General features: G+C 31.6%; 1 protein-coding gene across 1 annotated transcript; it reads right to left on the reverse strand.

Moving 5' to 3' along the window:
* Positions 1-19,937: 19,937 nt before the first annotated feature.
* On the reverse strand, positions 19,938-27,751 carry LOC149904110 (uncharacterized). The gene is made up of 5 exons (XM_090107987.1): positions 27,659-27,751; positions 26,480-26,532; positions 24,685-24,867; positions 23,887-24,017; positions 19,938-20,682 (listed from the first exon to the last, which is right to left on the reverse strand). The coding sequence occupies exons 1-5, from the start codon at positions 27,681-27,683 to the stop codon at positions 20,301-20,303; spliced, it is 774 nt and encodes a 257-aa protein (XP_089964113.1). The 5' UTR covers positions 27,684-27,751; the 3' UTR covers positions 19,938-20,300.
* Between the last annotated feature and the right edge of the window lie 239 nt (positions 27,752-27,990).

Here is a 27,990-nt window from a genome sequence, read left to right on the forward strand (position 1 = left end):
ATAAGGTAAACAGTTCTACTGAAGAAATGCGGCGATTAGTGACAGGTGAGGGATCTCAAAGTCAGAAAGTTCAAAGTTACGTTAAGATTTGTACTAAATAAAACTTATTCTGGCTAGTGGCTATGCAAAGCAAAAATACGAATGATAAAAGTTTAAATATTATCAATTTCCTCAATAGACACTATAAAGACTTATTTGTCTTCTCACTAATATTAATCATCTGCAATAGTACTTAAAACTTAGAAAAATGTTTTTGATACCTACAGCTTAAAAATATTGAATTAACATTGAATATTGGGTGTTACAATATCAACCTGACACAACCAAAACAAACATATCTTCAGATCTCAAACATATTTCAGCCAAATCGATGGCAAATGGGATTTAAGATTGCTTTCAAGATAATGAAGGGCTTAAAAGGGTTCAAACTTTCAAGTAGCATTAAGATAGCCCTTACAATGGCAATGGCCGCTGTTTGCAATACGACAATATTTAATTATTCACAGAGTTTCCCGTTGGAGAGGTTTAATGTAAATTACGATCAACCACTAAGCTATTTATACAGGTTTATTTTGAGCACTCGTCATTAAGCTCGTGAAAGTTATTTATCTCATTAAAATGAATGAAGGTAAAAAACAATACTTAGAAATTATCACTTGCTTTTCCATTTACAAGAATGAATATGAAATAATTTGTCAAAATATAGGTACTCATAATTATGTAGAGCTCGCTCTTGTATGACGGGATTTACATCTCAAGCTTCACCTCAGTAATTTCTACGTCTCAAGATATACCTCAGAAATAACCTTTAATGAATACAATGAAAGTTATTTGCTTTATAGAATGATTCTCATACAAATAAACAGTACGTGAAACAGCAAAATATATATTTTAGTTCGTATAAACTAAAATGCATAGTGTCTTTGTTTTGATTATTAAATTTTTGTTTATATCATTCCTAAGCCAAAGCCAAGCCTAAATTCATATAAGCCACATTTGAAAATAGAAGCAGATATACACACATCACAAATTTAATTTCAAATAACGATGATATATCACCCAGCTCCCTACTACACAAGTTCTATAAAAATGTATCTTCCCGCAATACGCTGACATTTAACTTTTTTGTAATTCGAGGTCGCGACCATTACGAGGCGTATAACTCTCCCAAACGTTCACATGGGCTATAAGATGTTTCAGCGTGTGTTTCGAATAACTGCGCTTCCCTTCCCTCAATACATAGTATAAAGAGACAAGTAGGCCGACTCCCGCGCGTTTAAGAGCGCACGTTACCTAAACTCTCGGGCTGCAGGGTTGTCGCTTGTCACCTTTATATCTTAATTAAATAATTGTACAAACAAACACCGGCCACTCACAGCATTAGCGCGGCCCTCACGAGACCGGTACATGAACCAAGCGGAGTTGTGTGCGTGCGTCAAGCTTGCGTGCGTACATGAACGACGCGATGTATAGTACCTTTGTTCGAAAATAACTTACTTTTCTCTTTATACTATGCTCAATATGTTCCCGTACGAGTTTCGTAATTTGATTCCAGTGAAATATTAACTAAGAAATGGGTGCGTGGGCTGGCTTGGAACTTAGGCTGTCGCTGTTAATGGTTATGAAGGCGAACTAAACGTAGGTTAAACACGTGTGCGGTGACGTAATTGTACCTTCCGTAATAACTAATAACCATTTGGGTGGAATCCGAAATTTATTAGTGCCAACTATTATCTTCTACGGAGACCTATTTCAATTGAATGTTTATTTTGCTCTATTAACATCAGCAAATGTAAAAGGATTTCTATATTTTCAATGCTTTATTGCTGATTCTTTAAACTTTATCGTAGGTCGAAGAGGGTAGGTGTCATTTCATACATCATTAAATTTTCGAGTCGTAGTAGTCGTAGTCGTAGTCAGTAAAATCTTCCAATTTATCTTCAAATATTAATGAAATAGACATTTTCAGTTAACATTCAATATTTTTAACAATATTTGCATACCGATAAATAAAGCTCTCACATAAATATGGCTCGTAATTATAACCTCAAGGCACCCTTTCGATTTCATTACATTTATTGAATACAACAAAGGGCTCAGAATACTGAAATTAAACGCTTTTATTAACCGAAACAATAGTCGAGTTTCTGCCGGAATATCGCAAATAATATCACTAAAATGAAAGGTTATACACAAATTGGTTTTATAAGCTGAACCCTTTAAATTGAAATAGATATTTGCCATTTGAAACTACGAGTTAATCCTGTGTAAAAGTTAATGGAATATTTAAATTTAATGAAAATACCAAATAAGCAACTATTTTTGACTTCTCAAGAAACGTGGTCGTTTCGTAGCGATATAATTTTGATCTCCATGCTACAAAAGTTAAGCTTTACAAATTATTAATTTGCATAGCATACAATGTCGCAAAGAAAATTTGCATTAAACTATACAAAGGAATTTCTAACCTTACTACTTTCGTGTTAAGGTTCACATTCAAGTGAAGTTTAATATAGTTAATAAAAGAATATTGAAGGGTGTGTGGTTAACAATAGCGGAGGCGTGTATTAAATGTCACGTTGCTAGTGGCAACAAAGGCGACAGGAAAATGCCAGCAGTTTTACTGGTTTTGCACGACCCGAACTTTGCAGGAAAGAGGTCTTGAAAATTGTCTGCCTTAAAATTGTGTTCAATTGTGAATTTTTAAGACCGACATTTTATGCTACGTCGGAGATTTCGTAGTTAGACGTCGCACTACATATTCGACGGATACATGTTTAACTGAAGGTAAAAAACATTTTTTACAAGTTATAACATGGTATGTAAAAGATAATAGCTGAAATCGTATCATATATTTTCAAGTCACTATAGGTACCCCAAAAGGAGCAAAATACTATTTATCTGAAGCTTAACAATATTCAATTTTTATGAGCTTTTAATGAAAATCTCTTAATCTCCAATTATTTTTTTTCCGAATACCATAATGACGGGAGATTTCAAAATTTTATTTTGAATAAATTTCGGCAAGATTGGAATTTTGGTCGTGGTCGTTGTCGTCGTTGGTAGTGTGGCCAAACCATTACCAAAATGTCATGAACTTATGTCAATAATAATTAGCGTTAGCAATTCCTATTCCTTGGCGATACTGACGTTTGGCTAAAGGGGTTCATATGTATTAATAATGCACTAATATTAATAACGTAAACATTATCTATTGCCTCTTTACAGCCCTTCCTGTTACTCAATTGCTTTTGCATATTTAACGATGTTAAAATCTAAAATAATTAATCCCAATTATACAGGAAGATGTGGATTATATAAACGGGAATAGAATAATAGATAGAAATTAATTAACTCTATCACAATCCAAGGTAAAATAGGTCGTATAATATTTGTAAAATAAGCATTGCGAACTACATTTGAATTTGAATCCTGTTCATTATGGAATAAAGTTCTTGTTTATGTTATTACAAATCATATTTAGTCTATTTTGAGAGACAATATAATAAATATTTGCCTGACCCATAAACATGTTATGGTTCATATTAATTTTTATAAAATGCTGAATTATTATTTGTAATTATTTGTATGAAAGCCTGCTTGCCATTTAATTTAATTATGTTAAGATTAATTTAGTTTGAATTGTTGAATGAAACATTTTTAATTATTTCATAAGGACAACTAAATAACTCTTCTCTATAAGGCCCAGTCACATACAACTAAGGTATTAAAAAAAACTAAAAGTATCGATACTTCGTAGCTCAAACAATACTTCCTGGCTCTTCTTTTCACCGCAATCAATATAGTACTAAGAAATTTTGTATAATATTACAAGGCTTTAAGATATGAAAAATGTTTAAAACTGATAACTTTGCCTTTTATGGTAGGTAAAAAAAAATATCAACGAAATTTGCATATCATATTACAAAAAGCGTGGCAGGCGGCAGCTCACGTTAAAACGAATTAAAAACTTTGTTAGACAGTCTACATAAAATAGTTTTTATAATAAAGCTTGTCGCAAATATTCGTGATTTCATTGCAACTTGATCGAGTTATAAGTACATAATACATTTGAATATTAACGAGCTATTTTAGTAGAATTAAAGTTGTTCACCGGTTTATCTTTCTAATCCATCGACTTAGGCAATTGAAAACACATTAAGCCTTCTGCGACGACGTTTACGGTTACAATTTATAGCTCTTGAAACTTGCAACCCCCAAGATAAATAAAAATTTTATGCCTTTTGTCTAAACCAAGGAAACCCATGGGAAATATGTGTATGTTATTTGTACCGAAGGTAAATGACATGAATCTCATAATAAAATTGTTCCGATACAACGTAAAAGAAAGGCAAACATCCACACTTTTTAATTTATTATTTATGTAAGGATAAGTAGGATAGCATAATATTATCATGTTATACAAAACGACTTGTATAATGTATATTTTTTTATTGCAGCAAACTGGCAACAGCTCATCAGACGCAAATCGTTTCTTGCGGTTTGGCAACACTCACAATATTATATCAATTGGATGACTTGACTCGTTCTTATCGATATGATATCAAGAATCGTGATTTTTTATGTATTTTGGGCTTTTTACAGATCTTAGGTAGGTATACCGGAGTTTCATAATTTGAATGTAGATTTTGAACGCATACTCTACCCTATGATAATTTTATATGAATTACAATTAGGCATTATTATCATAGTTGCAAGTTACGTTTATAATCAATGAATTATATATTCATTAGATTATTCTTTAAATATGAGACTTTTTTTCTACGTTTAATCACATAGCCTCGAAGTTTTGGAGACGAACTACCCACAACTATACGTAGCCAAAATATAAGGTACACATACCAAGCACCATAAAACCTAAATATTTAGCTCCACCGCAATTAATTTTAATATTTCCAAACCACGTTCGAAATAGCGAAGTCACTCGGAGTTTACCGTCTACGTTAAATGAATTTTTAACCCATCGCAGGATAGTAACTCCCGGAGTTTAATTAAAACTCCGCCAACAGTTTTGGTATAACCAGTGAAAAGAAAAAAATGTATTGCGCGAACAGCTGTTGCGGATGTAGCTTTCGATATTAGAAGCTGATACCAAACGGTATGTGATAAGAAGAATATTTTATGTCACAGTGCCTGATATCTGTTTCATATGAATTGTGGGCTTTGAGCCTTGATATTGTAGGACTCGGATAGAATAGAAGTCTAAGTTACAGGAATTGTAATCGTTGCAGATATACTTAGATGTGTAGTAACATAATCCTCATAATTGCTTAATAATAAAAGATTAGAAATGATGAATCCTACGCTTCTATGCTTGAATAGAGTCTTACCAATAAGTTGGTACATGTATATCATTTGTTTCAGAAACTGCAAAAGTATGTCTACCCTCCATTGCTCTAACCCTCCATTGTTTTACCATTAATGCAAATAGAGCGGTAAAAAGTGTAATGAATCGGGAATTAACATTGTTCTCTGTTCATACGCTAAATGTGGAGACGTACATCAGACTTATCTTATTAAAGTTCAATTATTAGTATAGTCATTAAGTTTACTTCTACTTACTCAAATTTATAATTCAACAGTCTTCATACTGAAATCATAACATATTAGAACCGCTATTACAATTAAACTGCCTCTCCAAAAGTATCAGGCGAGCCGCGAGCGTGCACTCTTAAACTAAAAGATCAATTTCATTTTGAAACAGTCTCCATAGACTATTTGTTTGTTATTTACGAGCGTGCTGTTTGAATATCTCACAGTAACCGTTAGGTTTAACCTCATTATGTTCCTTGTTTTACGTCAATTTTCCTAACAGTACCCTGGAGGGCTTAACCCTCTGCCAAGAATATATTTTGCATACGGGCCTATGAGGTAATCAAGGGAGTTGTTTGTTTTACTATCGCAGGCTGTGTGATGGATTTTCCATGTTTACTTTTATGTGTTTATTGAGTGGCTGGCTTAGGGATAGGGATAGGGATAAGGCTTTAAATGGAAGTTAAACGGTGATTAGTGATCCATACCCATATCTATAGGTAGAAATTGTTCCGTTTCTTTACATTGGGACTATGAAGATTTACCTAAATATTGCATTTAAATAAATGTAAGACTATGAAGAGTGAACGTGAGACGTGAAAGTATCTCTGTCGCATTGGGCATTGTCCTGTAATGGCATGTGATGTTTTTTAAATAAATAAATATTATAGGTTATTTATTATGTTAAAAGCGAGATTAAACATTGTTATAAGATTCTATGCGTATTAATTAAATACATTGGTTTTATGATACAATATATAGTCTATATATAGTCTAGATAAAATATATATATGATACAATATATACTTATATATCTTTATTATAGTGATTTCATTATAAATTAAATTTACACGAATCGATTTTTCACATTCATTTTCAAAGGAAAAGCCGTATAAACTTGTTAGAATTCAAGCACCTCTGTAGGCACAAAGTAAATAAGAAGAGCGATCTCGAAAATTCGGGATTAAAATTCCTACCCTTTATTTAGAAGAGAGTCAATATAATGAAACGAAAGCTTTATATCGAGGAATTCGGGTGGGATTTTCAAGAAAATTTATTACGACAAAAGCAGAGCTTTTCCGATTTTCTCATAATCTTAAGATATTTTTTATATAAAGAAACGTTAAACAGTATGTACGCGGAATGTTGGACATAGTCCATTGAATAAAAAGTTCTAGAGTGCGTGAGTTAGTAACGTAAGATGTTTCTTCGGAAACATGTCAAGAGTCCCTAGGTAATAAACATACTAAAACCCCGGGCCACTAGGAGGAGCCCCGGAGTGGGGGGAGGGGGGAAATGAGTCCATTTTTTCATTTTTCGCTTAAATCTCAAAAACGGTACATGTTAGAGAAAAACTTTCAAGGAAAAGTTGAAAGGCCATAAAATTATCTACAAGTTGTACCTAAATCATTTTTTCCTATATCCTACCGTTTCTGAGTTATACGCAGTAAAACATGATTTTGGCTCAAACAATTTCCACATCAATCGATCAAAAAATATTTCTTTCTTCCAAAAAACTCAAATGTGCAACTTGTGACCGGTACTGATAGATTGCTCTTAATTTGGTCTATAATTGGTAAAATAAACACATTCCTCCATGGAAGCCTTTAGGAGGAATCGATTGTCAAAATATTATATTAGGGTAGTTTGAGTTACTGAACTTGACCTTTTTATTTTTTTCTTCCAAAAAACTCAAAAGTGCAACTTGTGACCGGTACAGATAGATTTCTCATAATTGGGTCTATCATTGATAAAAATACCAGATTCCACCACGGAGGCATTTACGGGGAATTGAATTTTATTAGGGTAGTTACGATACTTGAACTTTTTATTTTTTTTCTCCAAAAAAACTCAAAAGTGCAACTTGTGACCGGTACTGATAGATTGCTCTTAATTAGGTCTATGATTGGTAAAATAAACACATTCCTCCATGGAAGCCTTTAGGAGGAATCGATTGTCAAAATATTATATTAGGGTAGTTTGAGTTACTGAACTTGATCTTTTTATTTTTTTCTTCCAAAAAACTCATAAGTGCAACTTGTGACTGGTACTAATAGATTGATCTTAATTAGGTCTATAATTGGTAAAATAAAAACATTCCTCCATGGAAGCCTTTAGGAGGAATCGATTGTCAAAATATTATATTAGGGTAGTTTGAGTTACTGAACTTGATCTTTTTATTTTTTTCTTCCAAAAAACTCAAAAGTGCAACTTGTGACTGGTACAGATAGATTGCTCATAATTAGGTCTATCATTGATAAAAATACTAGATTCCACCACGGAGGCGTTTACGGGGAATTGAATTTTATTAGGGTAGTTACGATACTTGAACTTTTTATTTTTTTTCTTCCAAAAAACTCAAAAGTGCAACTTGTGACCGGTACAAATAGATTCCTCATAATTAGGTCTATCATTGATAAAAATACCAGATTCCACCATGGAGGCGTTTACGGGGAATTGAATTTTATTAGGGTAGTTAGTTAAAAAGTTCAAGTATCGTAACTACCCTAATAAAACTCAAATTCCCCGTAAACGCCTCCATGGTCGAATCTGGTATTTTTATCAATGATAGACCTAATTATGAGCAATCTATTTGTACCAGTCACAAGTTGCACTTTTGAGTTTTTTGGAAGAAAAAAAATAAAAAGTTTATGTATCGTAACTACCCTAATAAAATTCAATTACCCGTGAACGCCTCCGTGGTGGAATCTGGTATTTTTAGCAATGATAGACCTAATGATGAGCAATCTATCTGTACCGGTCACAAGTTGCACTTTTGAGTTTTTTGGAAGAAAAAAATAAAAAGATCAAGTTCAGTAACTCAAACTACCCTAATATAATATTTTGACAATCGATTCCTCCTAAAGGCTTCCATGGAGGAATGTGTTTATTTTACCAATTATAGACCAAATTAAGAGCAATCTATCAGTACCGGTCACAAGTTGCACATTTGAGTTTTTTGGAAGAAAGAAATATTTTTTGATCGATTGATGTGGAAATTGTTTGAGCCAAAATCATGTTTTACTGCGTATAACTCAGAAACGGTAGGATATAGGAAAAAATGATTTAGGTACAACTTGTAGATAATTTTATGGCCTTTCAACTTTTCCCTGAAAGTTTTTCTCTTACATGTACCGTTTTTGAGATTTAAGCAAAAAATGAAAAAATGGACCCATTTCCCCCCTCCCCCCACTCCGGGGCTCCTCCTAGTGGCCCGGGGTTTTAGTATGTTTATTACCTAGGGACTCTTGACATGTTTCCGAAGAAACATCTTACGTTACTAACTCACGCACTCTAGGCCCCCCTTGGAGGGACTCATTCAATGGACTAACAGGAATAAATTGTAAACATTGAAAGCATACAAAGAAAATTCTTGTTTTCCTCTTATTAAGCATATATTCGAAGTTGAAGGAAGAAGAAAAGATTTCGGTATACCTAAATATTAATAATTTAATCGTCGAAATTACATATTTTCATATAACAACACATACGGATTTGGGTGAAAATTGGCGTGTCAATCATAATCTGTATGGATGATACTAGTGAACATTTTTCTGAAAATACCTACAATGTAATCAGGGAAACGGAGTTTGAAAATATGATATTTTGATTTTCTACTAAAAAATAGTACCTACCTAGTAAAAGTTATACTCTGGAGCATAAATTATTAAATAATATTAATTAAGTATTAAGTCTGATGAAAAATCAAAATTTCTGTTTATTCGATTATTTCCCATAAACAAACTGTCATTACATAGCGCAAACAACGCAAATGGAACACGAAACACTTGAACAATTTGGCGCCATTTCTGTTCTAACGTTGAATAATTAAATCGCAGTAAGTTACATTCGCGGGAGCAAATACACAGAGGTCTCCAAAACACTTTGATGTTTGCACCTTCCCTTAAAATTATGGTGTGAATAATTCAATTCATCTGAGTAAAGGGGTACCAACCCCTATATAGAATACCCATACTATGTAATAAGCTTGCTTGAAAGATATCAGCTTTGATATTTTTTGTTTGATGAATTCGTAATGATGAATGACATTATAATTTATAATGTTTTACGAGATTACATTGAAAGTTTTAAAATAATACAGGCAAATGATAAAAGTGTAAATTTGTCGTTATATTTTCATATTGGAATTTACACCTGTATTTTAGAAATTAATCACAGTAACGAATTTACACCGTGTTCTGGAAGCGACACTTTAGTAATAGAATGAGATAATCTCTTTTATACTTCCATTATTTCTAGCGTTGTAATGGTAACAAACGTATTCTTTGCTAACGGAAAATAAAACTATAAGTAAGTACCTACCCGTACAAATTTTACTTATAAAAATCATTAAACTAGGATTATAAAATAATTCAATGGCGCTACTGTTATCATAATAAGTAGGTAACAATGTAGAGAAAATGTGATTGCATTAAAACGTATTTAACTGGTCATCACAAATTAAACATGTATAACATAGTTGGAAAATAAATTCAGGTGTCATAATTTATGCAAGAAATAACGCGTAGTAAGGTCTGTGTACCAACATTAGAGAATACTAGAGTGAGCGTGAGGTCAGTTCATAGTTGTTTTCAACCCGCAACTGTTTTTGGTTTCAATCAAATATGTATGAATGTACCACGAACAGTTTGTGTTTGTTTCAATATGAGGTTTTATATGTTGGTATCGTCAATCAATGGATTTGTTTTATATATCCTACTAATATTATAAATGCTAAAGTTTGTATGGATGTATGGATGTTTGTTACTCTTTCACGTAAAAACTACAGAACCGATTACAATGAAATTTAGCACACATATTATAGAGGGTAACTTGGATTAACACATAGGATAGGTTTTATCCCGGAAATCCCACGGGAACGGGAACTATGCGGGTTTTCCTTTGAAAACGCGGGCGAAGCCGCGGGCGGAAATCTTGTTTGAACATATTATTGTTTTAATAATTAATAAAAATGATAATAAATGATAATAAATAATAATGATAATAAATTTTAAAAGTTCTCAATAATGTACATAATTTTATCAACAAAAAATGGCTTGTAACTCTAAAATCTAAAAATAAGTATATGTAATTTTACTAACATTAGAATAAGTACAATATATGGGCAATGCTGCCTGACATAAATAAAGAAATAAAATAAAATAAAATAAATTGCCAACTCAAGTTGAAAATGGATTAGTATATAGTTGAAGATGCATTTAAAAATTTTATGTTTCACTTGTGATGGTTAATTAATATGTACATAATATTATGTTTTTTGTTAACTACTGGGTCGGCATACGATGAAACAATGCGTCCAACACGTAAATAATTGACGCCTTAATTTACTAATGTGTCCCATTTCCATAATAATGGGGTACCACTAGAAAGTAGCGGTCATTTGAACTAACGGGGCGACAAAGATACAACACGCAAAAGCCCTTAGAGTTAATGTTATCTGGGACGCCAGTCGCAGCCTGCCCATGGCATTTATGGCATGGCAAACTTCTCACTATGGCAAAAAGCCGATTATGAAAAACAGAAATTTAAAGTATCTGGGCTATGACAAAGGATGATTTGGACTATTGGAAAATATAGCGCTTGCTATTATACAAACATGTTCACTTTATAATGTATTATTTTTCAGTTCAGCTACACACATATAGACAAAAACAGTCACAGATAAATCTATCAGGTTGATGGTAATAAAAATAATATAAAACCTTATTTACTCTGAAAGCATTTCGATATAAAATAAATTATCGTAACTTAGACATGTTTTTCTGAGTAATAATTACGAAGTATAATTACGACATATCATTGAATCATTAGACGAAATGATACTACAACGTCGAGATTATCTCAAAATATTCTGTAATAATACTATAATGATGATGTTGAAATGAAGAAAAGTAAATAATTTCATTGCACTTAGTTTATACCCATAAGTATACCTATTCTTTTGAAGACGTCTCATTAGTTTAAGTGTTTATAGAATATCAATAAAATTTATTAATCGCACACACGTCACAAAACTAAACAAATACATAAAATAAATAACACTTCGAATACCTTCCTTAAATCGTTTACTTGCCGGCACTATCGTAGAGGCTTTTATCATAAATTTACAAAGTGGACCAAACTAACAGCTGTTTCGGTTCATGAGATATAAATAACAATATGCGTAAAGTAAGGTTAGGTTTTATTCACAAGATACTCCATATGGAGGGACTTAGCCGGATTTACTGACGTTTTGGCCGGCGAGGGTGGAAAAAATAGGGGAGGTTTAGGACCGTATTTATAGTGCGGTGTAACCATTCGGTTTTATTCAAATCCCCGCATGAGCTGTGATTTTTTTATACTTACCCTACAGTCATAGACTTTGCTACTTTGTTGTTAATTAGTTAGAAAATAGATAAAGTTTTCCACAAATTGCAATTTAATTGGACGTGGATATATATCCTGATTCTTGTAAAATGAGAAATGTGGGGCTGCGAACATTACTTATTTTATTTCATCGCTGTTTGTTATATTAATTTTTAACTCATTATTTTTTGTATTGCATTTGAAGAAAACAGAAACAAATATAATGACGCGAAGCTAATTTATGTCTAATATTATCTACTTTTGGCACTCACTAAATGATCATTACTGTATTCTGTTCATTTAAAAGTATATTGTCATTTTCCTAACCATAAATTTAAAGAATAATTTGGAAAATCCAAAAGTGCACGCCTCATAATTTTTTTTAATAAATATTTATTAATTATTATTTTTGTTTATTTAATAACAATTAAACCACATCGAATCAGACCCTGAAAAATGAAAGGGTTCTATTCCTGAGCATACTCAAGCGTAAGAGAAAAAAAAAGACTCGATTAGTAAAGTATTTCGGTCGCTATCGTGTTAACAAGAAAAAGGATCCGCACATACAGACACACGGACGTCCAAGACAGAACTTTTTTAAACTGTTTTTTAACTAGTTTAAATAACAAAAATGACATCAAAAATATCATGAACGTTAAAAATAGTGTTTTTTCTTAATATATGTGTGTATGTATTATCTTACAAATGCAATGTATGATACATAAAGACATTTTAAGTTTGAAAATCAGATGTTTTGCGCGAAGTGACAGTAGTACCCACCTCAACGCTTCGCTTATGAGGCGTGCAATAATGAAAAAGTATAACATAATATTATATGCATTAGAACATTATTCAACTATCGATACGTTTTCTTACATAACAGAGCGAGCGCAAAAAGGCAAAATACCAAATTACCCTCGCCCGAACATAATCACATTCAAAATAACCGTTACCTTTTTCCTTATCATACACATTGAATAGAAAACCTTAGTAAAACCTATACTGACAGCAATAACCTCCGACAATCGCTACTGTGCCGCTTTCAAAGGGAAAATAGTGGCCCCCGATCGTTTTCAAACCCTTCAGGTTAGATAGAGGGGTTATTTACATCCAGTTAGAAAAAGTCGCTTTATTTTCGAGATACGAAAAATATTTATTCTGCTTGTTAGTTCAAAGACTTATTGATCAAAGACCGCGAAGAGGAAAATAAGTTTGCCGATATAGACGTTATATTTGCGTTCGTAATGGTTTGTTATTTCATACCGCTATAAGGACTACTTTGTGAACGTTAGCTGGAATTTTCTAGTAAATATTCATTGCTATCGATGTAGAAATTATTTGGTTCTATGGAAATTGTATGATTAATGCTTTATAGATAATTTGGTGTATAATGTATATTGAGAAGAGGGATTTCTTGCAAAAAGAACGAAATAATATTAGGATTTAAAATTGTTTTCTTTTTTTTTGTATTCTTATTTTCACGGGTGCATTTAAAAGTAGTAGTAGTAGAACAGTGAGTAGATAAATAAGAAATATCATCCGTTTAATTATGCTCTTATGAATTTGAAATACTTCAATGGTAACTTTGATATATTCTAAAATCTAAGTTATAATAGCTCTACCTGTGTATAATTGGAAATATAAATTATACAAAAGGTTATTAGCGGTTAAATAGAAATGGCCGATAGCAGAGTTAATAATTAATTCTCAGTATTATTGTATTGAAGATATAATATTTTCATAGTAGGTATACCATTTATTCAAAATATACATCCGTACTACATCAAGTATAGTCTTTCCTTAAAAATTAAAATGAAATTTTTCACAACACCATTTATGAAATTTCAGTAGCACTTTCCACATTTAAAACAATAAACATCGAAAGTTTAACAGTATACCAGACGAAATGTATACCGCTTACAACTATAGTAAAACAACCCGTCCCGTCTGGTTTTAGTTACAAAGGCATCAAACACCCAACGGCTTTGCGGAAGCCTCTCCACGGTTTTTGTTCCGACAAAATGAAATGGAGCGGCAGGATTGCGGCCCTGTGTTGATTTATAGAAGAAATATATAATTGTAGCTGTTAAATGGTATGTCGTTAAGTTGTCCCCTTCCTTGTTTGGCAAGAAATCCTGAGAACCGGTTTAATAAGCTTTCAAAAATCAAAAGGGATAAGATAAGGAAAATAATTAAGGTTTAAAATGTAATGGATAGCTGAGATGAAAAAATCTGCTCTAATGAGCCGTTACGTAATAAAGGATTTTATTAATATGTAGATAGTATGTATATGTTTTTTTTTTTATCGCCTAAGCAGGCACACGAGCTGGCGGGTCACCTGATGGAAAGTGATGCCCGCCGCCCATAAGCATTCGCGATGTTAGGTCCACCGCGAATGTGATGCCGGCCTTTGAGGTATAAATATGCCCTTTTCTTAAAGGTCTCTGCGTCGAATCTGTTTGGGAACACTGAGGATGGTAGATCGTTCCACAAGGTCGTCGTTCTCGGTAGAAAGTGTCGGGAAAAGCGCACTGTGGTAGACCGCCATGCATCCAGGTGGTGGGGGTGGAACTTTAATTTGTGGCGAGAAGTGCGATTATCTCTTTAATGAAAATTTAAAATACTTCTGTATGCTTCTCAAATATAGTAATCTATATACTTATATTATAAAGCTGAAGAGTTAGGAACTTAAGAGGAACTACCGATTTGAAAATTTTTTTTGATATTAGATTATAGAGGAAGGCTATAGGCTATAACATCATTACGCTAGGACCAACAGGAACGGAGTCACGCGGTCCGCGAAGCGCAGCTAGTATATGATAATTGCATGTTGCACTATCAACAATTCCTATCAATATTTTTGCTAATTGCAATTTTTAAACGAAACTTCCAAAATGGACCAATCAAACTGATAGTACGAGGAAGGTACGAGGTTTATATTGCTCGTAAAATAAGTAGAGATACCGAAAAGATGTTCACAACGAAATAGCCCTCTTATTAAACTACTTTATAGCTTACTTACGGTTATCGCCGAGTTTAATCTGTAATTTGCCTCGTGTCACACGGAATTGAATAGCGTGTGCGGTAAAACAGTCGTAAACGGAGACAATTTTTATCCGACCCAGATTTTTTGTTACCCAATAATTTTGCTATAGATTTATAGTTCTGTGGCAGAATATTAAAGGTATATGTACAAACCTTGTCACTTAATAACATGTCATATTAAATTCTTAAGAGTGCGTTAAAATTAAGTCAGAATAATCAACAATGAAAACAATTAATATTTAAAAGGATTCGTAATAATAGGTACAGTGCGACACAAAAGAGATGAAAATAAATGAGGGCGCCACCGTCGCTCATATAGCAACACTGATACTGCGACGCAAGCGATCTTGATACTATAGAATAAAAATCCAAAAATCTATATATATGATCTAAAATAAATACCGCGATTTAAACCGTTATAATTGTTTCATTGTAGCAATAGTGTAAATTTAAGACAAAAATACATTATTTTAGTATTTTAATTGACCTACCTAGGTCAAATTTTACTTAAATGTATTTGGAATTAGTTATTTTATAAAAATCGGTCAAGTGCTTAGACTGCAGAGGCGCACATAGAATCAAACATACAAACAAACAAGCATACATGCAGCTCAAACACATTACCCTCTTTCTGGGTCCGTCGGGTAGAAAAAAACAAGGCGATTTGAAAACCACATATTTTTATTGTTTTTGTAGATAAATTTTGTACATTAATATAATTCATCAAAATCTAAATATTCTACTCCTTCAAAGGACTGATCATCACTCTGTTTCGAAGTACTGGCAAGAGGGTACGGGGCATCTTCAGTATCTGTAAATATGATACAGTAAATATGATTTTTTTTCTTATGGTTTGATTGATTAATAGATAGATAGCTGTATGAAAACAGTTATCACTATACTATGTAGTAAAATCTAAACTAGGTACTTTATTTGAGGCTGGTTGGATTGGATATAACTTCTTGACTCAAATTGTGCTGGTCGCACTATAAAAACTAGTTTTTGTTTACATACAAATAACCTCAAATTAAATTGCGAAAACGTAATAATCGCCATACATACATACATTAAACACTCGTCACTAATGGAATATTCTATTTTACGTAGTACTGAGCAAAAATAAATGAAATCTCACCGGTATATTCTGCTGTACGTTTGTAAACGTTTTCCAAATCAGTCAATAAATTTCCAGCTTGAAATTCGGACAAACACCGAATAAAAACTTTATACACCACATCACGGACACCGCTACGTTTAACCTTTTTCATGATGTCTCCTTTTTTATTTAAATTTCTTGTTCTAAATAACAATTTTATCTCAATAATTCTCCACTTCACGAAAAAAACAACAAATTTTTATTCAACTTGACAGCTACATTGCCAATTCAGGGTTGCCAGGTAATGAAAAACGAATTAGTTCCAAAATAATTAATTTCATCTCTTTTATGTCGTACTATAATAATATTATGATAAAGTGGTTTTAAGACAAGAGTAGGCAAACAATGTAGATCGCCTGGTGGTAAGCAATTCCACAGCCCATAGGCATCTGCAGACGTGTCCGAAGATATGTTACCGACTTTTTTAGGTGGAGGTAAACTCTCTTTTAAATAGAATATTTGGGTCAATTTAAAAATAGAAACATTTAATTAAGATTGAAAGTAAATTTAATGAACATTGTTATTATTTGTTAGGAAAGTATTTTACAGCAAATAATCCAGTTTCTGTAACGCTTTGAAGTTTCCAAATCGACATTTAGAACTAAAAACTAGCGCGTTTAATTAGAAAAGTTTTCCCACAAACATCGAGGCCTTTTCTAACCTAACTCATTGTAATTTGTAATTTAGAATCCTTTCTAATAAATGTTTTAATTGTAGGTAATTAAAATTATCAGTAGGTTCACATTTGTTTTAATTATACGTCATATATGTAGGTACATATGTAAAAACTGATTAGGTATAAGGAAATTAATTTTAATTATCCGTGATTTATTATTAATGGTACTTTTCTTGCTTTCAATGGTTCATAAATAATGTAAGTAACAGAGTTTCGAATTTGCAAGACATTACATTTAATAAATTGCCACGAATCTAGAGCAGTAACTTTCAGGGCCTATAAAATATAATTATATGATCTAAATGTGCTTTCATATGCGATATAAAATGAATGTATATCATATTAATATGTTATATAACCGTTATTAAATAATCTATTATATGGAAAATATTTGTAACCGTTATATCTTTAATATATAGGTACCATTTTTATAGTAGATATGGACTGTGAAACTATATTATCATATGAATCAACTTTTCCCTCAAATAAAATGCCAGAATTTCTACTTTCCCGCATTATCAGTACAAGAAAGTTGCCTCCTTTTTCTATATTCTGAAAATCTTATATGAAATATTGTTAAGAATTGCGTGTGCAAATTGCAACTATTCTCATAAAATAAATCACATATCAAGCAGCGGTGCATTTTCATCAAACGAACATAGAACTAGAGCTAGACCAAGAGCTTTCTATCGTGATATTTTAGTGTAAACGATGTGGTAAACGAAAACTCGAATTCAGTGTTGTTCAGTATTAGAACATTGCATAGAACCTTTTAGAATGTACTAAGAACAACTAAAGAATGCTCTTCGCCTGTTAACACTAAAATAATTTGACATAGTGTGGTAGAATGAGCATTCGCAGCATTCGTTTGATGTAAATGCACCGTGAGACGATTGCGAAGACAACTAGTCATCATCGTATCAATTACTCAGCTTTGCGACTTGAAGATACCTATTGCATGATAAAATCGAACGTAAGTCGTAAGGTGAATTCTTACCAAGTATGAATACAAATTGCAGGAATGCCGTGGTCGTCATGGCAACGGGTACTTATATAGGGAGGCTCAATATGAATTGCACAATTTGAATTTCAAGTGCTATGCAAAGTGAATCCGAACAGACCCCGTTGAGATTGATTTAATGTACTTCAGTAAACACGGATATTGTCGGATCGGGATCAGTTTATTGAATTATTAACTAATATTTGAAATAGTATGCGCCAGGAATGTTTTTGATGTTGGATTGATGGTACAATAGGGATATGCGTGGTATTGCTTGACTAGGCTCAAATGATGTGTCAACATTGTGTCAATGCACGTACTGAACACTACTGAATTTACGACTCACTTTAAAAAAGAGATATATCAAACACAAATTTTTCCAAAGTCTTAAGTCTAATTGTACTTTTGCGCAATTCATTATTACATCAGGTAGGTACGTAAATAAATTGGGTATGAAAGAAAATATACACCTAACATCTTATATATAACATGCACAAACAAATCCTAGACACAACGATGGTCGATAGCTTAACTACCTACCTAATACTCAGAAATTATTGAGAACGAATCACGATCACAAGAAAAACACATGAGGAACATTTAGTAAGAAGCAGCCAATTTTGAAACCTATAATCCGGATCTGTTCAGGGTTAAAGTGAATAGGCTCTTTCTAGGCAGGCATGCTCATTCATAGACTGCATCACTACTTACCATCAGGTAGGATGCAGTCAAATGCCTGGCTATCTTTAATAAAAAAAAAAAAAAAAACAAATCAATGAAAATTCTCAGTAAGTCTACTTACAGATAGAAAACGTACTTACCTATATGTCAAGAACGTTTAAATCAAAAATAGACTGCAAGTTAAGAATCTATTAGCATTGAGAATTTACGTTCATTGTAAACGTCTACAAGCGCGGAGGTTATTCAGTAAGAGGAAAATACTTTTGCTAATTGATCATTACCTCAATGGCCACTCGCTTTGAGGCTTAAATCGGGAATGAATCGAGACAAATATACCTTGTATATCTATTGTAATTTTGATGAATGTAAGTACGTTGATTTTCATTACAATGTATAATAATTTTTGGGTTATTGCATTTTCAAACTAACTTGATCATTATTTTTACATCCTACTTCCTAGGTAGGTACTAATATTAGATGAGATTGAGGATGGATGGTTGTGTATGTGTACGTAGGTATGTTTGTTACTCTTTCACACAAATACTACTAAACCGATTACAATGAAATTTAACACACATAATATAGAGGGTAACTTGGATTAACATATACGATAGGTTTTATCCCGAAAATCCTACGGGACCGGGAATCATGTGGGTTTTTCTTTAAAAACGCGGGCGAAGCTGCGGGCGGAAAGCTAGTAGAATACAAGAAGAGAAGAGAAGCAGAAGTTAAATAGTAATAATGATACTTACATTTGCATATCCAAGTACATATCTAATATAGACTCTCTAACAATATTTCAGGTTCATCACGAAATACTTACGTATCAAATTAAATGTAAACGTATATTCCAAATAAAAATCATATTCCTAATTTTATGGCTCGATGAAGTATGAAATAAGAATCTCGCGTAAATATTTTATTAACTTCACTGGAGCGTTTACTGATGATCTGGTATTATGAGAATTGCAAATAGTAGTTGTGAATAAGCACGTTTATATAAATTTATAAAGAATAGAAAAAATTCGATCACGAGGCGGGACGATCGAATTTTTTCTATTCTTTATAAATTTATATTTATAAAGCATTTGAATGCCATAAAACCAAAAATATAAATTCAAGCACGTTTATTCTTTATATTAGATATAAATTTTGCTCATAAGCAAATATTTTTGTTGCTGGTTTTAAACCAAAGATTAAAAATACTTTAGTAAAACCACAGATGATATAATACATATAAAACTATTTAATTGTTAATTGTTTTAAGTACATTAATTTGCACTATTCAATAAAATTTATTATTATTTAAATTTATATTATAGTCAGTCAATTAAAATTAAAATTTTTATTTTAATATATTTTGGAATTACATATATAGTTAAATAAAAATTTCACAAACACTTGGCAAATAATTTTATATACCTACTTCTCCGTTATATATATCTATAGGCCAAATTAAATTCGATTTAAAGTCATAAGTCTGAAAGTTAGTGGCAAATTAGAAAATCTTCTTTTAAGTCAAACAAAAAGACTGAAGTGTTAACTTTTGACAAAAATAGTATTTCGGTCTGAATATAATTGCACAAAAGCAAACGACAAATGGAAATCCATTAACAAGAATCAATTTATCCAAAGTTTTCAATTCAATTAAAGCAATGAAGATAGCTAATTGATAATAACCATAAAACTAAAGTTTCTAAATCTTTTAAGCATTAGAATTAATCGCTATATTCAACACAAGCATGAAATGAGAAATGGCTCTGGAATGTTAGAAACGTTGAATTAGAAGCATCTTCCAAATGGGTCTTTTTAAATTTTAAAACTCATTCAAGACCAATCGCTGCTACTTCACAGAATGCGGATTCATTCCCTATTCGCTCTGTGTAAGTCTTTCCATCGAATACAAATTCAGAAAGCGGTACTGTCAAGTGTACGGTGAAATTCAGAGCCTTGCCAACTTTTTGCGAGCCTATTGACGTCCAGATTGCTTGGCAAATCTTTGGATATGTCGTGATAGGTTGTCGGGGCTGTAGCATTGAATATTTAGGTCCCAGCTCTGCAACTGTAAGAGGTGCTATTGGACCACGTTTGACTTGTTTTGCTACTTCTATTGAAGCTTTGCAGAGGTCCTTTGCGAGCCCCTTGTGTCTGTGTTCACGGAGTGTAGCTAGGAACATTATTTCGTAGCTGCAATCGACACCATATCTGAAATTACAGCATAAACCATTATTATTTTAATTGATCTATTATGTTACGTGCTCTTGTATATTTTTATACAGAATCGTTTTACTGAAATATGATATTCATATTTACACGATGCCTAAATAAATTTAGTAAAATTCATATTTACACGATGCCTAAATAAATTTAGTAAAATCACATGAACAGAATGTTTAAATTAATTTATCAAAACTTTGCAAACGCAGATATAATGGAGATAATGACAAAATTAAATAAGTGGCAACTCAAATGAAATAATATCTACTGGTCATTATGTTGACATAATATGTTAGAGGTAATTGAAATCGAAACAAAGAGAGAATTTACAGAGTTACATTCAGGTCTGAAATATTTAGCACTAGCGCTCAGATTAAATCTAACGGTAATTAAATCTTAATTAAGGCAATTTAGGTTCTAATGAACTAAAAATATAGTACCTGGATTGTATTAAATACCAACATTAATCATGATTACAATGAAAACTTGAAATTCATAGAAATTAATACGATATAATATAGCTATATTTTTATAACTTGTTATTGCAGTCATGCGATATAGTCTGATGCAATTTACTTTCCGTAATCCGTTCCGACCGAAATTGCTTCTCCTTTTTTTCTACTGAGCCAGGGGCCCTAGTCTGTACAAATTAGTCGGTAATTACCGATAACTAATTTATAGTCCCGTCTTCAGCAATGAAAATGATGTCGCTTAATACCTCTCCCCAATTTGATGGAAGTATACAATGGATACATAATTGTTTATAATTTTTATTCTTCACAAAACTTTCCGTTATGCGTCAAAATATTTATATAATAATAGCCTTGTAGCAATGCATTTTTATCTAAATTAATAACATCATTATTTCAATTCCGTAGATATATGAAAAATAAATAAAATATAGATTTCATGGATTTGGAAAATCATTTCTTTGCAACACATTCGAATATTGTCAAAACAAATTATTCTTTGACATTGTCAATCGTTATGATACCGACGTTTGATCTCGACAAGATCTCGAAGGCCCTTCTCCCATTACGCTACCGGTATCCTACACGTCCGCGACTAGTTTAATTGGTCGCTTTTGCGTCGCGTTTCGCGCGTATCTCTTCGGTAGAAAGATAAAAAATTCTTATCATCATGTTGTAGTTCTCGTGCGGCTATAAAAACTACAATTTATGTTTCTTTCAATATATGGATGAATCCTGCAGTACCTACTTCCTACTTTTACGTCGTCACTGGAATCGCTCGACATAGCGTCCGTCTACAAAAACGAGGCACAATAATGATGAATTTAGTCATTTTTCAGTCGCATAATATGTGAGCATCGGGTAGCGAGCAAATATCTAAATAGTATTCTACTCGAGTATCGTATTCTAGAAGTATCGTAATGGGAGAAGGGCCTTACGGTTTGTGTGGATTTGTAGATACGGTTGATAATGTCGGAAAAATTATAGATTATTATAATTTTATAATAAAAAAGATATTTCAAACTTCCGATGCTACATGATTTAACGCAATATTGTTTTCTCTTATTTAAAGTTATTGCAATTAAAATAAAATAAACAAATAATGTTTTATTTTTAAGATGGTTTCAAAATTTTATTGAAAATGTTAAGAAGCCTCTTATATTATATTAATTAATAAATATTAAAATATGTAGTGTACTGCTGTCTGCATTTATTCAGCCTAAATTATTGCATTCATATTCGATTAATTTCTTTCTGAACTTCTAGGATAATAAAATTATACAGATGAATACAAATAAAAAACGATCGAATTAAGAAAAAAATTTATTAGAAAAATTTAATTTAACAGTTTATAATAGCGTAGTTGAAAATTTGGCTCAAAACCATCATCTCTCATCAACATAATTCTAGTAACTTGTTCATCTATAAATTATAAAATTTATAGATAAATATTATTTATATTTAACACATAAATAATTATTACCCGTGAACCGCTAAATCAATTGCATATATTCATCCTTTGCTTGTACTGTAATAAAATATACAATGATGCACATATAATATAATATATGTAATAATACAAGCTAAAAATACAAGTGATACAAATTATCCGTTCCGTCCTTAGTTTTAGTTCCATCCGTTTCTATAATGTCTTAAAGATTTCTCGAAAGGCTTCGAATTGAGCAGAATTATCTTGTAGAGCTTTTAGAGTCTTTTGATTAGAATTTTATTGCACTTCACAAATAACAAAATATTAGTAATCTAAAACTAATAGCTTTAACTATATAAAAACATAACGCAGATTGATGTTTTCTTAGGATATTTGTTATCCCATAGATTTATAGGATTTTTAAGAACATAATTAAAAATTATCCTCTTGAAAACACAAAATTTATAGATATTAATTATTTTGATAGAAATATTATTTTGATTGATTGATGTCAAATGTCAAAAAAGTAAATAAGGAGATTGCCATACATGGAATTTTGGATTCCATGAATATGTGATAAAAAGAACATTAATCAAACGATTGATATAAAAAAATATCGAATTTGATTAAAATTAAATTAACTGCCATGTTTTTTTATGCATAACATGTGCTTTTTTCATATGCAATTATATTTGTAATAATGCAAAAAATTTATGTAATTAATTTTAATTTACTATATATTCCATAATATCAGGGTAAATTTCTTGGAAAAACAACACTAAATTTTTTAGGTCCATACTATAGTTACTGAACATCGTTAGTTACCGACCGTTTTCGGTCGAGATCGATGTCGATTAATGTGTCGAGACTACACCTACAGATTTTTAAATGCAAAATGTTGATAGTATAAGCGACAGATGACAGGTATAGATTTCTGGTAAAAAGTAATATAAAAAATAGCATGATATTTTATAGTAGATAGGTATGCAATCAAGCTAACCGAGAGTTCTTAAATTTCTTACAGAAGACACAAAATTATGTAATAATCATCGTGACTATACGTAGAAATTTAGAATTCCTGTGCTAAATAGTAAATAGCACGGAATTACCATACGCAAATTAAACTGTAAACATTTTAAAATCGTCGTTTTGTCGTCGTCGGTTTCAAACTGGAAATCTCGTTCTCAATTCGTAGCGAATGTTTTTTTTTGTGTAATTTTATATGAAAACATTACAATATAAATTATAAACAATATAGTAAATTATTAAAATTCCTCTAAATACAGCACTCACTTTTCAAATAAGTTACACCTGCCATCGACGATCGCCATAAACTGTATAAGTGAACGCGCCGCCTCCTCCTCGCAGCGCTCCTCAGCAAATATCTCAAAGAATGCTTTCTCCGATGCACTTGATGTTTGAACCTGTGATAAACGAGATTCTTGAAAGCTAACAGACAGCGCTGTTCATACTATCTGTCAATAAATCGCTCCTTGGTTTCCTCGGAGCTAAAAGGAAATTGATAAAAGGCTCCATTGTTAACCGTGTTTTCTTGGCGTGCTGAGTTAATTCCATTTTACTTAGATGTATGTAATAAGAGTAAATAATATAGCGAAAGTAATAATCTTCTTATTGTCAATTGATATGAAATCCCACGCAAACGATACAAATTCCATGACTGTTTATAAATAATCGAAGCTAATAAATGTTAGTCTAGACATAATACGTAAACAGGACGAATATTTAAAAGAAGGATGATTGATTCTGGAAGATTATAAATAGCCTAAGAATGTAAAATCTTCAACTGATGATTACAGTCTTTAGATTTCGAATCAATAATTGATGAAACCAATTTTGGAATACGAGATAAATTTGTAATTGCATCAATACTTTGTATTGATAACCATTTATTAAAAAAAAATACAAAACTGAAAATAAACAATCTTTCATGGGAAAGTAGATAGGGTATTTGCTGTATAACGCATATGTAGACGCGTTAACGCGTTCAACGCATTTCAATTTAATACACCCTTACATGTAATTACATAGGTATGTAATTATTTGCAATAGAGAGTTCACAAAATATCTTACCTGTATTTTATTAAAAGCAACAGCAACAACTTGATCTGTGTCTGTATCAACTGCAACCAAAGAAACTCCGTCCAACGCTGCGTCTGCGCATAGCTCTAACAATTCCTCAGCTGCCTTCGGGTTTTTGTTTATACCACATCCAATAGACACGTATTCGTCTTGGCAAAATGATTCTGTTATAACCTGTGAACAGAAAATGTTGAAACAATTTTGAATAAGACAATGGGTAAGTAAATGTTTTCTAAATTGTGAAATCTGCCATCCGCACTTGGCCAATGTGGTAGATTATGGCCTGAACCCTCATAAGAGGCACGCTCCCAGCAGTGGCAACATAATACATATTATATTATTTTTTTTATTAAATTAGGTATAGGTACGTTCGTAGCGAAAATCTTTGAACATGGAAGTTTTATCATGGTTGGAAAATCAATATTGTGTTCTTATTTCCGTATGTTTGGTTATGATTTTGTATTGTGGTATAGATAAAATATTGTTCAACGAATTGGAACATTCTTAAGACTTGCCTACTCAATAACAATGTACGTAGTTGTTAAATAGCTAAATGTGTCGTACCTAACTCGAAACAAATTGAATGACAACTTTATTGTTAAAAAGTTAACAAAGGAACAAAATGTTAACTGAGCTGTAAGTAAAAACTAAGTATAAATGGTTAGACCAAGTTGAAAACTTTACAAGTATATTTATTAGAACAGCAGAATATGTACAAGAGTATTATGTATACCATTCCTTTAAATCCGAAATTATACCTTATCTATAGAAGTCATTATTAAATACATTTTATATTATTATTGATTGAGTGTAGACATATTTTTAATGATTAAGGGCCGATTTTTCAATCCCTGGTTAAAATATTCAATTCAATTTATTTTATAAATGGCAGTGCTGCGTTGCCACAATTTTGCCAATGTCACGTTGTGGATAGTTTTACATCTCATAGATTTATAAGAAACTGAAATGTATCAGTCAAGCGCAGATATCTACAACAAAAAAATGACACACACAATATATAGAAATTCCCAACACCAGGTTAATTTAATTGTTATAAAGGACGAACAGTAAACTATGTACAAAGTATAACATAAAAACTAAAATCTACAATATTTGGACGCTTGATAAATATTCACAGTTTTATTTTGTTAGAGATAATAAATTTAGATATAACATAAACAAATCGAGTACTAATTAATGAGAGGAGGGATTGCATGTTAGTAGGACGAGGAAGGTTAAAATATTACACGATAATATTAAAATGTCACCTGTAAACTGCCAATTGCGGGCAATAAGAATACATTTTGAAATGGTAGTTTTATACGTTATTCGAAATTAGCCTTAATGACATTGTTTTATGTGTATAATTATACAACACAATATGCCAAATAATACGCGTAATTTCATTTACATATTACATACTAGCTTTCCACCAGCGGCTTCGCCCGCGTTTTCAAAAAAAACCCGCATAGTTCCCGTTCCCGTGGGATTTCCGGGATAAAACCTATCCTATGTATTAATCCAAGTTGCCCTCTATATGTGTGCTAAATTTTATTGTAATCGGTTCAGTAGTATTTGCGTGAAAGAGAAATAAACACACACACAGCCTCACAAACTTTCGCATTTATAATATTAAGTAAGATTATTAAAAATACAAGCTTTATTTTTATTACAAATAAATAGCTTATATATTTAATAATGTACTAAGCACTTAGACGTGTATACCTATATAAGTAATATGCTATATAGTATGCTATAATACTCTTACTGCTAAGAGGATACTCACATTTAATGCACCGGCGAACGTTTTCACGGAGAGCGACTCTATTCTATATTTCCCTGGAATTCATGCAAAATGCATTTTAAATAACCGCATTATTCTTTGGAACTAATTATAAAGGAAAACTTTCGTGAACGTTGCGGTACTTGAAAAATATTTATAATTTTGAGAGAATTACTAAATTTGTATCCAGCCAATAAGAATATGAAGAGGTCTTCTTTTGTGTGACAAATTTATAATCTCTGGTACATACCTACGATAGGTATTTTAAATGTTAACACATATTTCGTGTGTAACACTGAAAATTCCTTTAATAATTTGAGTAAAGATTTTTTTCCACAAATTCATATACCTACTAAAATATTTTTTTTTTTCATATCTTAGAGTTTTGAGTATTTAACACTCTTTTATGTGCTGATTACTTTATCACTTTCTAAGCCGCAAGCGTTATCTAATTATCTTACACGAAATGATCCATTTATCGTTGACTAATTATCTTAGACATTATAGACCATATTATGTTTTTAAATCAATAAAATGAGAAAATAGTATCTGAATTAAACTTAGGTTAAGTATTTTATTTATTTCCATTTTTATATCTCTACATTAAGCCATAATATTATATAGGAACATGGGGCGTAATCCTTTAAATAATTTTGAAATTTATTTACTTAATTTTAATAGTAAATTATACTTTTCCCATCCCGCTGTCAAAGTTACAAAACCTGTTTTAGTATTAAGTCGATGATAATACAAAAATAAAAACCGATAAAATTTATTATAAATAATTGCAATAAACAATATTATTCATAAATTGAAATGAAATAGAAATGCAAAAGTTCATACTGAGATAAAATTAACAAAAAATTATACCGAATAATCCGTACATTTACTATGTAGGTACGTACGTATGTACGTGTTCAAGTTAATGATCAAAGGCTTTCAATTTGAACCATATGTTATCTAATTAAGGGCCGATTTTTCAATCCCTGGTTAAAACTTACCCATCCAATAAAGTATTACACGATAATGTTAAAATGTCACCTGTAAACTGTCAATTGCGGGCAATAAGAATACATTTTGAAATGGTAGTTTCATACGTTATTCGACGAATAAGTTTTAACCAAGGATTGAAAAATTAGCCCTAAAACTAATCTAATTATAAATAAGAGTAACATAACAAACCATTACAAGTAGTACCCCATTCCATTTTAAAACTGGTTAGACCTGCGCACGCGCACAGCACGAACGAACGACACTGCTATCTAAACACTACTGACCTTTAGATAACTACATACATACAAATTGTTTGACGATTTAATCTAATGTAGTAGTAGTAGTAAATACTTATCGTCTAGTCATCTAAACCAAAAGAAAGACAAAACGTGTGGCAAATGAGTAGCATGTAAAGTTACTTTAATACTACAGTTTTATATAAAAAATCTTTATATGCATTTTGCGTTATCTGTTGAATTATAGTACCTATTAAATAATGTTTTGAGACAGTTCGGATATAA

The sequence above is a fragment of the Colias eurytheme genome, chromosome 12 (assembly GCF_061535395.1).
Source record: "Colias eurytheme isolate Ceu_HAF_F1 chromosome 12, ilColEury1 Martin Lab GWU primary, whole genome shotgun sequence".
NCBI lineage: Eukaryota > Metazoa > Arthropoda > Insecta > Lepidoptera > Pieridae > Colias > Colias eurytheme.

Coding starts and splice junctions, on each gene's coding strand:
- LOC149904110 (XM_090107987.1), bottom strand. CDS start 27,683: ATGGAATGGGGTACTACTTGTAATG. Junction 24,868..26,479: donor CGTTCGCCGGTGCATTAAAT/GTGAGTATCCTC, acceptor TTCTGTTCACAG/GTTATAACAGAATCATTTTG. Junction 20,683..23,886: donor AGGTGTAACTTATTTGAAAA/GTGAGTGCTGTA, acceptor CTGTAATTTCAG/ATATGGTGTCGATTGCAGCT.